The 14,379-nt window shown below is 40.9% G+C and overlaps 1 protein-coding gene across 11 annotated transcripts in view; it reads right to left on the reverse strand.

The window, feature by feature from the left end:
• Positions 1-6,621: 6,621 nt before the first annotated feature.
• The window catches only part of TCF12 (transcription factor 12), a 392,318-nt gene continuing 384,560 nt past the window's right edge, over positions 6,622-14,379 (reverse strand). For all 11 annotated transcript variants that reach the window (XM_043471865.1, XM_043471864.1, XM_043471862.1 and 8 more), the window contains 2 exons: positions 12,101-12,254; positions 6,622-8,979 (listed from right to left, as the gene is read on the reverse strand). In XM_043471865.1, coding sequence (XP_043327800.1) covers positions 12,112-12,254 — 143 coding nt within the window. In that variant the 3' untranslated portion in view covers positions 6,622-8,979; positions 12,101-12,111. The remainder of the gene's footprint in view (positions 8,980-12,100; positions 12,255-14,379) is intronic.

Genomic DNA, 14,379 nt, shown 5'->3' on the forward strand with positions numbered 1-14,379 from the left:
CATTTGGTCTTCTCAGGCCGCTCCCACCCAAGCTTTTAACATCATCGAGCTTGTTGCAAAATCCACTTTTCGTCAATTGGCAGAAACATCTCTCCGCATTACCAGCCTCCCCGAGCAGATCTGGACATGTTACCCCGACACATTCTTTCCCCCATGCCAGCTGCTCCGGGACACAGCCCTTCCTTGAGGAAGGGTCATTGCAGTATGCGTCTCAGTCCTGTGGGGACCTCAGGGAAATGGGGATGCTTCGGTCCCCTGAGGGCTCGGGGCGCCTATCTTCCCCAGGCAGGCATGTGGGGGACTCTGCCCCCAATGGTGGCAGGCCCAACACCTAGAACCAGCGCCATCTGTCAGTTGGTGGGAGCGTGGAGGGGTTGGGGTGGGTGGGGGGTGCAGACATATCCAATTTCCAGACCACGAACTGTTTTGAGTGGCCTGTGTCTCTCCAGATACATCCGCCTGGGGTACAGTTGCCTCTCTTCCTCCTTCAGGACCACTTTAATCCTGGAGCACCCCACCCCAACCTTGCCTGCCCCCGCCCCGCCTTTCTTTAGGCAGGACGTGGACGCCGTGGCCTCCTTCTCCACAGCTGTTCGTGTTCTCCCCCCTAGTGCGCCTCTTCTGATCCCGTGACCCTTAAGCCCTCAATGTCATGGGCACCACCTGTGCTAGGCTCCACTGTCCATTGTCACCCGGTCCTGCTGTCTCCAAGATCCCCGGAGGGACTTTGCAGCTTGGGGCTGCTCCCTGGATGTCCCTTCTGTCTTCTCAGGGACCTCATTACTCCGGATGAGCAGAAAACACACTCTGTCCCTGCCAGTGTGGGGATCAGGGAAGCTTTTGGAAGGGACACTCGGGCAGGATCTTCTTTCTTCTCCCACTCCCTTCTCCCCTCTTCCTCCCTTTCTCCTCTCTTTCAACTTAAGAGAAATGTCAAACATCTCTACAAAATAAAGAGCATAAAGAACCCCTGTGTATCTGTCACCCAATTTTAACAGTTACAACGCACAGCCAATCTTGTTTCATCTAAACCCTCTCATCCCATCCCACCCCCCCTGCCTACCTTATAGTTAAGCTAATTCCAGACACCTCATCATTCCCTCTGTAAACATTGCAGTATATGCGTCTCTGATGACTCATTAGAAAAGACCCTGATGCTGGGAAAGACTGAAGGCAGGAGGAGAAGGGGACGACAGAGGATGAGATGGTTAGATGGCATCACCGACTCAAAGAACATGAGTTTGAGCGAGCTCCAGGAGACAGTAAAGGACAGGGAAGCCTGGTGTGCTGCAGCCCATGGGGTCACAAAGAATTGGACATGACTTAGTGACTGAACAACATATGCGTCTCTAAAAGACAAGGACTTTTAGAAAAACAATCACATCTAAAAATATAAACAACTATTTTCTTAACAGTTACATCATTTTCTGATTTGCTGCTCCCTTGGTTTGCTTTTGTTAGGTGGGTTAGAAGTGCCTACTTGCGCCATGCACATGCACCTCTGAATCCCTCAGTTAATTCTCATAAAAACATCACATGAGCTAGGATTATAAATTACCCTCATTTTATAGGAGAGGAAACTGAAGCTCTGAGGGGTGAAGTTTCGATAGGCCAAATCCCACAGCTATTCAGTGAAGTCCCTCCTTCTTCCCATTACCCTCCCTACTCTCATTAGTCCTGGCTGGAAAGTTCTAGAAAATGCTAGGTGGGCTTTCCCTGGTGGTCCAGTGGTCAGGGCTTCCCTCATGGCTCATACAGTAAAGAATCTGCCTGCAATGTGGGAGACCTAGGTTTGATTCCTGGGCTGGGAGGATCCCCTGGAGGAAGATATGGTAACCCACTCCAGTATTCTAGCCTGAAGAACTTCCATGGACAGAGGAGCCTGGCCGGCTACAGTCCATGGGGTCGTAGAGTCAGACAGAACTGAGCAACTAAGTACTTCTCAACTAAGTATTGATATACCAGTGGTTAGGACTCTGAGCTTACCCTCCTGCTCTCTGCCCGGGTGCCCCTTCCCCATATGGTCTCTCGCTTTGTCAGCACATGTGTCTTCTCAGACAATTCACTTCTGAGTGTTAGAGCCCACTTTTGGGCCGGGAAGGGGTCTCCCTTCCTGTAACAATAGAACAAGATGGCTCCTGCTTCACTGCTGCGGAAAATGGTTCCTTTCACTATTTCTACCTGGGTCTCAGGGTGATTTCCATCTCCCTAGTCAACCTTTCTCTCCCAGCCCAATGGAGCTGTTCTCCCCTGCAGCATCCTCAGCTCCTGAAGGCTGAGCAAGCCTAGGGCAGTTATTTCAAAGCGTCTGGTTTGATCGCGCCTTCCTGTGTGTGGTTAGGCAGGGAGCAAAGCAAAGAAGCTAAACACACATTTTCATATGCGATCCTTGCAGGAAGACACCCCCTCCTTAGCACTGTTTGCGCTCTTTGGCTGGGAGTGGGCAGGAGGCACAGGGGTGCTGGGACATGTTTACCTGTTTCTTCCTTGGCTTCCTGCTCCTCCCCCTCCAGCTCTGGACAGAATAGTTCCTTTGTGCTTTCTTTCCTTTCTTCTTGTGCCTAATTAGGGATTATGCTAGGGAATCAGGCTAATTAATCTCTGCCAGTCTGGGGTGAGATCAAGCTCCTCGCACTATCAGGGTTGATCAATACCTCCCTGCCCGAGAAAGAGTCTGAAAAACAACCCGGCTCCTTTCAGCACAGTCTTTAATGAGGGCGAGGCGGGATGGCCTGGGGGCGCCCTGGAGTGAGTGGGTCTGGTGGTTTAGCCCCACAGGACAGAGGTGTCAGGAGAGGCTCCAGGGGCTGTAGCTTGAGTGTGTGGGGGCCCCATGGGAGGACATCCCAGTGCCCACAGTCCTGCAAGGGAGGGGCCAGAGCTTCATCACTGTGCTGCTTTGGAACACCATCCAGATTCCCTAGCTCCAAGGGTGGCCACTGGGAATACTCAGACGGAGACTGTATTTCAGGACAAGGTGATACCTCCAGCTTGCAGACCAGACATCCTGTCCTGGACCAGCTCCCAACCCAGGCTACCACCTCAGTCCAATGAGGAAAACTGAGGCTTGTAGGACAGGGCTGAAGATCAGAGCAATGGGGCGAAGCAAAGAATCTCAAAGGGCATGGGACAGAGGAAGAAAGGCCTCACCGTGGGAGGAAGGGAAGAGTGGTCTGTTTAGAGCTTCTAAAGAACTCAGTGCGCTCTGGGGGTCCTCATGGCCTAGGCATGTTAGATCTTCAGAGGTACACTGGTGGCCCTTGCATCCAGAGGGGAAGACATGGTTGTATGTCTTCCCGAGACTTAAGAAGCCAAACACAAAAGTATTAAATGAGAGAGACTGGAATTGAAGGAACTGAGGATGTCAGGTCTTTGGAAGGTCTTGAAGTCCTTTCCATCATATTCTTTGCTCAGCCGCTCAGTTTGTGTCTGAGTCTTTGCAACCCTGCAACCCTGAGGACTGTAGCCTGCCAGGCTCCTCTGTACATGGGATTTTACAGGCAAGAATACCAAATATATTAAATGAGCTCAAATCCAACATTAAATAGTTTGCTATAAAAATTTTAAATGATTTTTGTAATTGTTTTTAAAAAATTTCATTTTTGCAGTTTTTTAAACTTTCAGCATCTTTCAGCACTTTATTTTTCAGGTTGCATTTTCACAGGCTTTAACAGGCTCGGAGACCTTGGTCATTGTGCCTGCAATGCCCAAGGATAAAAATGGTCCAGAGCCTGAAAGAGCACACAGCCAGGCACCCTGTCTAGGGGGGCACCCACTGTCAGGAGTGAGAAAGGAGAAACTGGGAGCATACAGCAGTGCTCCACATCAGTTCTAGGATATTAGCAGTCTAGACCAAAGGGAACAGAAAAGCCTTTTAAGGATGTCTTCTTGAATAACTGGTTAAAGAAGGAAAGAAAAAGAAGACAAGAAATTTCCACTTACACGAACATGCCCCAAGTACAGAGCAGAGATGAGTTCCAGGGGCTAGAGGCAGAGTAGGCAAACACCTTAGAACAATGAGGACATTATGGCCTTCCAAACTCAGGTGGTCACAAAGACCCCGTGGACCATCCACTGACCCAGAAGGCAGAAACCATCACAATGTCCAATGAAGAACAGCAGATTAACACAGCAGCTTCAGGGACTCAGACCCAGATTACACCAGTCCACATCATGGCCCATGAAGATAAGAGGAGTGGGATTATCCTTCTTGATGACATGTGTTGGTTTCTTTGACTGCATAATACCAGGGGAGAAAGAACTGCAGTTTTAGAAATTCTGATCAGCTTGTTGAGGTCAGCTGTGGTCCCAATGACTGCAGAAGACCCTCTGGTTTTGTTCTGCCATTTCTGTAGGAAGTAGTAATGAAGTCCTGTGGAGGCTATGGAGGTTCACCTCTGAGATCTCCTTTTAAGGGATAACCTGTCAGGGGAGGGCAGTTAGCCATCAGCCTCCAGGTGCAGCACCTTTGGAGTGTTCAAACCGAGGCCTGTCTCCCCAGGTTACTCCCAGATGACTCCTCAAATCAGGGACCCTGGAACCATATCACTTCTGTCCAACACAAAACTCGATGGGAAATCTTGCTGGCCCTCAGGACTGCCCAGGACTTTCTCCAGAGCTACAGGCAATCATGGTTCTCCCTACCTAATCTTCCTTCCTCTCTTCTTTCACAGAAGTCAGACCTGCATTATGGTCTGAAGGCCATCCTTAATTACTCCTGATTCTCTCCCCACAGGTACTACTTCCAATAAATCCCCTGCACTGATAATTCCATCTTGGTATCTCCTTCCTGAAGACCCAAAGTGACATAGCTGTCAGCCCATGAAGTGTGACCAAGCAAAGCCTACTGGCTCATTCTTTCAAATTGTGAAGTTGTTTTTTTTTTTAAAGTCCTCATAAAATGTACCCATTTGAGGGCATGGAATATAAATGTTTCATTGAATTGCCCCCAAAGAATGCAGACTCTTGCAAAGATGGGCTGACATCACCTTGCAGTTGATTTTACCATTTACCTTTCTTCACAAGATGGTTGGAGAAGAATCTTCCTGGGAGCTGGTTACAAGGAAAGCTACTATTTATTTTAAAAATATTTATCATTTATTGAGTACTTATGTGACAGGAACCATGGTAAGAGCTTTCCATACATTGTTTCATTCAATACTTACACAATTCTAACAGGCTCTCCGTTTTTCAGATAAGGAAATGGAGCTAATTAGATGTTGAGCTCAGACTGAATTGAAGACTGATGGCAAAGCTAATACTCTATAACCTTCAACACACACACACATGCACGCACGCACACACACACACACAATGTGATGTACATCTAAATTTTTTGAGTTTCCATGGAAGAAAAAGTAAATGAACAAGAAGAGAGAAAAAGAAAGAAAAAATGCAGTAGAGGAAAGAAAGTGAAGCTACTGAATAGAACTGGCCTAAAGATCTATAAAGACAAAGAACAGAAAGGCAAGGAGATTTTACAGGACACATTTTAAGTATCTTGGTCTCTTACTAGCTATGTGCTCTTGGAGACATAACACCACCTCTGGGCCTCAGTTTTTAAAAATCTATTAACGAGGAACTGACGAGACAGTTTCAAGATTTAATTTCAGCTCTGACATTCTATATTTTATTCTGAGATGGAGCTTTTTATACTATCAATTTGTATAAAGAGAAATCAGACTAAAACGTTTCTTTTCATTAACTCCCACAGGTGAAATGATCCATTGGGCCTACAATGTGAAGAGCAGATTTTGTAATTCACCAAGAAAAGCAATTTGCCAGGATTCCAAGAGGGTGTGAGGATGACCCAGGTGTCTCACATACAGACCCTACAAATGTTTGTCCAAAAAAGTTTATCCATTGTTTCTTTTTGGCTCTTGCTTGCCATGAGGTCCTTGTGGATAATCATTATGCATATTTTTGGTGGGGGAGTGTTAGTGGGGGTTTATGTGGAAACTGGAATAAACGCAGAGCTTTTAATCTGAAAGCAGTAAAATACCATCCCCTAATATACAGACTTTTTGTGAGGAAGGAGATATAAAACCTGAAAGTGCTTCAAAGAGTGTTAATTTGAAAAGCTTCATCTGCGTCTTCTTCTATCTTCAATTTTGCTCTAAATCTGTAAATAAGTACATTTTAACTACTAATCACTGTTTGGTCAGCCTTCAGGAAAAGGCTAAATGGCCACTATCAGTAGAGAGAGTAAGAGGAGAAATAAAAATCCCAGAGAAGCTGTAGACTACATTATCAGCTTAGTTCTACAAGCCTGATTCTGTCTTGATGGGTTTTCCAGATAAGGTCACAGACAATGCACACAAGAAAAGCAGCATGGTCCTTAAAAATATTCTTGCCACACACATACACACACAAAAGAACTACATTAAGGTGATGCATATGTTAACTAAACTTACTGTGGTAATTGTTTTGCAATATATACATACAGCAATCATGAAGTTGTACACCTTAAACACTCACAATATCGTATGTCAATTATATCTCAAGAAAGGCAGGAGAAAAGAAAAGAAAGCAGTATGAGCATTCCTGGGAACAGAGATGGTGGGGAAAAAAAACCAGAATGCATTACTGTTTGAGAGGAATGTAAAAAACTCACTAGTTTACTATGTTAAAAAAAAGATGGCACATTTATTGCTACATAAATGTTATATACATATTGTGTTTTCTGTTACAGTGACAGAAAAAATTTTGAACTTCTTGCTGCTGGTTGAAAAGTTTTATCAATAATACCTTGAATTTGACACAGGATACAAATCTGCAATAAACCAACAATGGAAACTGGAGAACAAGATGAGAAGCAATTCATCTCGAACAATTAGCTCTTACAATACTCCATAGGTACTACACGGTATGCTAGAATCCTACTATGGTCTTAAAATGCTATTGTAAATTTCTGATATTAATGAACAGGTTATGGTAAATAACCCTACATTTTTACTACCTAATATAATAAAATAAAGTAAGAAACTTTTTACTGAAAACTTTTCGATTTCAAAAATCTAGAAAGAGTAATATTTAGAATTCAAGAAATTTTCTTACAAGATTATTGTATAAAAGACTAGCTACAGTGAAAAATAAGCCAAATGTTTTTTTCTTTCTATTTTATGAAGGAAAGCTTCTGGGCATACTGCAGAGTCTAATATAGCGAAAAAGACAACAAGCTCTGAAGAAAAAGGCCAGGCAGTGGCATATGTTCACTCACACATCATAAGCAACAACTTCTGTTTAGCTGATTAACACTGAAATGAAGAACAAGGCCACAGATAGAGTCTGATGTAATCGGAGAATACAGGCAAATTAAAGTAACCAAAATGTCCACTACGTTTACAAAAGAGTGATTTGTTAGGAACCATCCTGATCGGAGGATCTGAAGTTCTGCCTTAATTGTTTTTGTTCTTTCAAATTAACAGAAATCTTTACGTTACATAGTGATTTGGGTCCTTTCTTCCGTGTGCTGATTGCCACTGTCGATATTGGCTATGAGGAATTATTAAGCCAAGACAACCTTGTTCAGCATGTTTTTCTCTCCCAGGGTTGTTGTGGTGGAAGACAGGTTTCATGGAAGTTCATAGTGATTATTATGTCTTAAAAAACAACTCTTAAGGATTAGAGACAGAGGGGTGCCTTAATGCACAGTATAAGATGGACTGACTAGGACTGGTTTGATGCTAATCTGGCTCATCTTCTTGGGACGGGGCAGACGGTTTGCAGTTGATTACATCACCCATCCAATTCCTCCCCACTGACCAGCCATCCAAATGACAGAGAAGTAAGGGTGAGAAGGAGGACACACGCGTGACCATCGCTCTTATATTCCATTAGGTAATTAGCCTCAGAGTGGTGTGTTCATTTATCACACTACCTGCCTTATTGACTACTGGGTTGTTATGTTCAACATAATCACAGCCTGAAAAATCTTCTTTGTATTTTAAATCCATTTTGTGCTTTCTTACAGCTAACACTTTACAAGTACTATATGTAGTACTTACTGCTTGGAAAACAAAGCAATTTCTAAAAAGTAAATTCTTCCCTTGTAATTTACACTTCTTGCTATTACAAGCTTTACTATGAAAACCTAGAAGCTTGAAAAGTCTTGGTTATTATTAGAAATAAAGCAAATATTTATTTTGGGGAAAATCTAGGGGACAAAATTTCCCCTTTTAAAATCTTAGCTAGGCTATGGTCACAGATGGTCTCTGCTTATCTTTGTAAGGTAAATATGCAAAGCACATAGAGCTACGTGGAGGACTCTGGACTGTGACCATAATCTATTCAGATTCAGAGACCAAATACAACAGCCACAACAAAAAAATAAAAACGAATGAAAAAATGAACACGAGAGAAATGCTATACCAAGTAATATTTTCCTATTTCATGGAAAACACTATTCATATGGCAAAAGGACAGGAGAGGGCAACAAAAGACTTTTCCCTTCCTTTTTAAGACACTAATAGGTATGCCGGGAATGCTAAGGGCCAATGGTTGTCACTGCTTTGTTCTCTGCACGTGAACAGCTTTAACTAATGCTGGCATCAGCTGAGTGGAGATCAGCTTTCCACATTAACTTTTTCCCTTTATATGTAGACCTTACAGTTCCATAACAATAAATAAAATTTGTAGTTACAATGCATTTGTCAATTCAGTTTAGGCACAAGGCAACTTCCACGGTGAGTGGAGAGATCGAGACAGTCTCTGATTGTGCAGAAGCGACACACTGCTTGCAACAAAATGATCTGTTGCAAACATCTCATGGGGTGACGTTCTATCTGATGAGCTTCCTATCTTCACTTCTGATGGAAGTGTTGACCAGTTGCTTTGATCGTAGGATTACATTTGCATTTCTTGCTTCAAGTGTTTTTTTTCTTCTCCCTCCTATCAGGTTTGTGTCTTCAGATAATCTGAGTTGTCCAAGTCCTTATGAGGAGAGGTCACCTTCTATCTAGCCTATTGATAACTCTGGAACTGTGGCAGGGAGAGCCAAGGGAGAGAAGAGAACCAATTAGGACATCACTGGTAAAAATAAACACCTTCCCAGAAACAAAACAACTTGGTATTCCTCATTTATGCCCAGGTTGACAAAAAATTCACAGTTACATAACTTATAAATGTTCTTCCTTTAAAGGTATAACCAAAATGGTTTTTCTTGATGTATGTGGTTAAGATTTCTAAAGGAGCTCATGTAAGTATAGAATCCCAAAATATGGGATGCTATAACAGCTGTGGTAATTATGCAAACCTTAGTTTTGGCAACATGCAGGTTGGCAATACCTGAGCTCTGAGGTTCTGCTAGTCCAGTTCTCAGTGGGAAGACACCGTTAAAACATATATTTATTGCTACATCTAGTACACTGTGCTGTGTTAACTGTTTACATCTCTTTCTTCTAAACTGAAAGTTTCTGAGGGTGGGGACGTCAGAAAACAAAAGTTTTGAATAAAAAAACTTTCACTTTGAACTCATTTTCACATTGGTTTCAGTTCCTGGTCCATAGTAGGTCCTTAAATAAATGTTTGTTCAACAAATTTATTAAGAGAATTTTACTCTGTTAGTACAAATTTTATGTTTATATTCTTAATATACATAGTAGTAGCTCTGAAATTTCCCATTTCAGCCATTTTGGATGGAAACAGTTTTAGGAAGAATCATACCTTTCACTTTCTTATTAAACAAGGACCACAGAATGGTTTTATATTAGAGTGATGCTCTTAGGGATGGATAACCGCAACAGTCAAAGCTACTTCACCTTATATTACGTGGTGGCAAATTCTTGCACTTTTTAGCCAGTCATTCTGTGGTCATCCATTTTTATCAACTATTTGGATTCTAGTAGTTGATTATCTTTTGCTGGTTTTAATCTGCTACCCAGTTCTATAAATAACTGAAGGTTATCAGGTGAAACCAGATAAATGATTTCATGAAATTAGCTAACTTTAAAACGTATTGTAATTTCATCAACACTAGGCCTTTGAAATCTTATGGAACAAAATGCATTTACTACATTTCTTATAACCTTGAACAACTCCCACCCCCCTCCCTCATACTTTTTAAAAAAGGATTCTTTTTGATAGGTGACAATGCTCAAGACTTACTTTTAACCTAAAGTTGGGGAGTTTCCACATAAAAGAGATAAAAATAGAACTATGAAAGCAGCAGGAGATACAGAAGCAATGAAAGAACAGGAAGTAAACAGTAGGAAAGAAGAGAGATGTGAGGTAGGGAAAGCTGACTGAGAAAGAGCTAGAGAGAGACTAGGAAGAGAATAAGAGGAAATGTGTGCAACAAATGAGAGAGAGACAAGAAAAGAAGACAAAGCCTCTGAGGCAGGCAATGTGACAGCTGAATGGGAAGTGCTCTTCTCACAAGAAGCAGGTTACCTGATAACAGGTAACTGGCTTGTTTTTATTTTAAAGATCTTAAAACATATTTTTGAATAAAAATATTTTTCATGATATTCTATAGTCTCCACAGAATATGAAGCAATCAATGGCTTGGGTTTCAGAGGATCTGTAATTCAACTAGCTCTTCTCTTTGACAAGCATAGTCTGTTATATTGCTGATTTTCTTTTTTTTTTTTTGGTGGGAAAGGTGATTGAGAGCTTTTTCCAGGGTGCTAATGTTAGAATTATAGTTGACACCTAAATAATTACATCAAGACTTCCCTTCTTTGTCCCCAAATGAAATCATCCATTTCTGTCTAGTTTGATCCTAAGAAGGATATATGAAGAGGTGGTAGGAAATCAATTTCTTCAAGTAAAATTGGGTTATTAACTAACGTTTGTAGTTTACAAAATATTCTATCAAATTCCAAATGAAATGAAATTCAAAATGAGATAGCCACAAAGTTAACAAAATGAAATTGCACCGAATATATTTTTCCTGCTCCAAATCTCACATCCATTTACTTTTACTTATTGCTTTTACTCTGCGGATTAAACTAGGAAAATAACTACACATTGGTGAAGGCAGGTTATAAAAATGAAGTTCCCATTTCTATACCTAATCCATGCTTGCAAGCTGTATTTTGTTACTGATCCAAATATTTAATTATGTTCTATATTAATTTCTGTCACAGCAAACATTAACCTTACAACTTATAGATAAAATGAATGTATATAGTTTAAGAAAAAGACAGTTCACATTATCTAACTACTTGGACAACAACCTGCTACTACTGTTGTCACTTTGTTTAAAAAAAAAAAAACAAAAAAACACAAAGAAGCAAACTGTACTTAATTCATGAAGAGGAAGATAAAAAAAAAACCCAGTTTTTTAACAAGTAAATTCCCAAGAGAAGGATGTTCTGGTTCTGTCATACACAACACCTTTACATTCCTGAATAGATTCCAGAAGGTGTAACTGATATTCTTACAGGAGAAGGAATATGAGTATTACAGACTTGCATTAATGATTCAAGTGGAAGAAAGCACTGTTTTATGTATGAAGATCTCATGATAAAGAAGAGGCAGATGGCTAACAAAACAACTGGTTGATGATGCCACCAAGTACTTCTAGGTAGGGGAATGAGGACCACCAGTGGTAGCAAAAGTATTATTTGACAGATAAATCATAGTATTGGTTTTTTCTTGGATCAGAATAATATTCATGTGAGGGAGTATACATGATGATCTAGAACATAACAGTCCCAAAGTCTTTATAAATCAAAGTATACTTCCCTGGTGGCTCAGATGGTAAGGAATCTGCCTGCAATGCAGGAGACCCCAGTTTGATCCCTGGGTTGGGAAGATCACCTGGAGAAGGGAATGACAACCTACTCCAGTCTTCTTGTCTGGAAAATTCCATGGACAGAGGAGCCTGGCAGGTTACAGCCCATGGGGTTGCAAAGAGTTAAACATGACTGAGCCACTAACACACACACACATAGTATCACATTTTGAAGAGAACAGTAATTTGGTACAAAATGGCATGGGTTCTCTAACTATATAGCAGAAAAATAATCTGTTGGATTCCAAATTATTTATCATGATCAGTGCCACCAGAAAATACAAAGGTCAGAACTCAAAGGTTCTAACTCGACTTTGAGCTGAACCGGGGGACTGCCATGCACTTTCTCACACACACACTTACCTGGCTGCTGTTTACATATGACCCATAGGGTTGGTAGTTTCACTGAGCCCAGGATGGGTTCCTGGCAGTGTAGCTGGTGGCTCTGCCGATACGGCAGAAACTTTTTCTTCTTCCCTTCGCTTAAGGCAGGCTGCTTTGGGGTTAAGGTTCCTCTCTGAAATAAGGAAAAATAATTTTCTCATTAGAGTCACAAGTTATGAATCATGGACTCTTGGGTCTTAAACTGAACAGACTGCTGCTATTTTTTCTTTCTGTGGGGATTACCAATCTCTCTGTAATTTCATTCCCATAATGAATAACACTGCAGAGGCAACAATGATATGCTCACAAAACACCTCAGTGTTAAATAAGCCTTGAAACTTATAATTCTTACTGACCATTTTGTGTGTTCTTATGACTTGGTTTTCCAGGATTTGACTTGATCTACATCAGTATCTAAAAGTCGTTCTTCTACTGTTTCATCCAAACACCGTAGCAAGTGCTGTTATTAGACTACTCAGTCTCCTCAATGTCCTGCAAAGGTGATACTCTGAACTGCTATGAATGCTGACACTCTCTATGTACTGGAGAGGGACATCTGTGCTTTATCCAGAATTCTGCCAGTTCAGAAAATGATAAACTAAGAGACACCCTCAGCCATTCCTCTATAGGAAAGTGTGCCAATTCCTCCAGGAAGAGAGGTAGCCTGAGTATATCTGTTTTTCTTCTTTGATTTATACATAGGACGAGATGACTGAGATGTTCTTTCTACGGTTGGGGTTGTGACTGAGAGGGTTATAAAAACCTTTACCGCTTTGTATATAAATTAGATAGCAGAGAAGACCAAATGGAGCTTCTGATGTGGGCATTTTCAAAGATGCTTAAAGTATGGAATATTACCATATAAAATAAAAGTAAAGAAATCCACTGAACTAAAGACCCACTGGATGAAAACCTACTTAGGAACAATAGTTCCTTGATAATTTCTTTAAATGAGTTGTAAGTACAAGATATTAAAAAAAAAAAAAGATATTTAACTCATGATGCCTCCTGGTGGTTTTTTGTTTCAGTTTATAACATACAGTATAAAAGTTGCTGCATTTATTCTTATAAACTGATTAAAATGTCTTAACAAATATAAAAAGATCACTTAGTCTGTAATGAAAACAATACTTTGTATAATTTGATTTTTTTTACATATTAGATTTTCTTTTTTTTTTTTTTTTAGATTTTCTTAAAATGATGGCCTAGCTGAATGTAACATAGCAGAGCTTTTTTTTTTTTAATGCATCTCCTCTTTCAGAGAAAGTGAAAACATATTTGAAAGTGCATGTATCAAGATACATTTATAGTTCACTTCTGAGTTTAAAAAAGTAGATAAAAGACTTTACTATATGGTAAACTTACTGACTCTATTAACTGTTACTCATACATGATAACACTTCATCATCTAGGCCCCTGCATTTAGGAAAAGACATGAAGCCTATACAACTCTGGGAAGGCAATGAAAGAAGGAAGGTATACTTTTACTTAATTTATCAGGATAACTTATAGTAGAAATTGGCATGTCCATCATTATGTAAAAATACTAGGAGCTGCTTTCTTAACAAGTGATTGTGCACCTCTGACTAATAAGAAGCTTGTCTTTCATGAGGTGTCACATCCCCTTTATTTTGTAGGCAAGAGTCTCATACGATGACCAGAGACTGAAGAGAGGGCACAAATTAACATGTAAAATTCAAAAAGGTTTGAACATTTCCTAATTGAAACATTCTCATGTTTCTCTTACCATGGAACATCACTCTTAGCTAACTATGACTCTGTGTCACACTTGATCTAGGAGGTATGATTAAGATAGCTGGAAAGGACAAGAACCAAAAACTCAAGTTAGACAAGATATTGTAGACTCCTACAATGAGTGAGACAACACTTAGGACTAGACAACCAAGAGAATATGCTACAGTAAGCTCTACTAGTAGCTCAGATAGTAAAGCATCTGCCTGCACTGCAGGAGACCTGGGTTCAATCCCTGGGTCAGGAAGATCCCCTGGAGAAGGAGATGGCAACCCTCTCCAGTATCCTTGCCTGGAAAATCCCATGGACAGAGCAAAGGGTCGGACATGACTGAGTAACTACACACACAAGATCTACTAAATGTGAAGTAAAGTGAGCTTTGATTCAAAAAAGCAAAAGCTAGTGCTGTTGCTTCATACTTCCTGGTCTGTGTGAGCAGCCCATGGCAAACATGTTAATGTAGTCAAGAAGGCCTGATGTAAAGCTAAGAAGACTCTTTGTGATCC

This window comes from Cervus canadensis, chromosome 6, assembly GCF_019320065.1.
Source record: "Cervus canadensis isolate Bull #8, Minnesota chromosome 6, ASM1932006v1, whole genome shotgun sequence".
Classification (NCBI taxonomy): domain Eukaryota; kingdom Metazoa; phylum Chordata; class Mammalia; order Artiodactyla; family Cervidae; genus Cervus; species Cervus canadensis.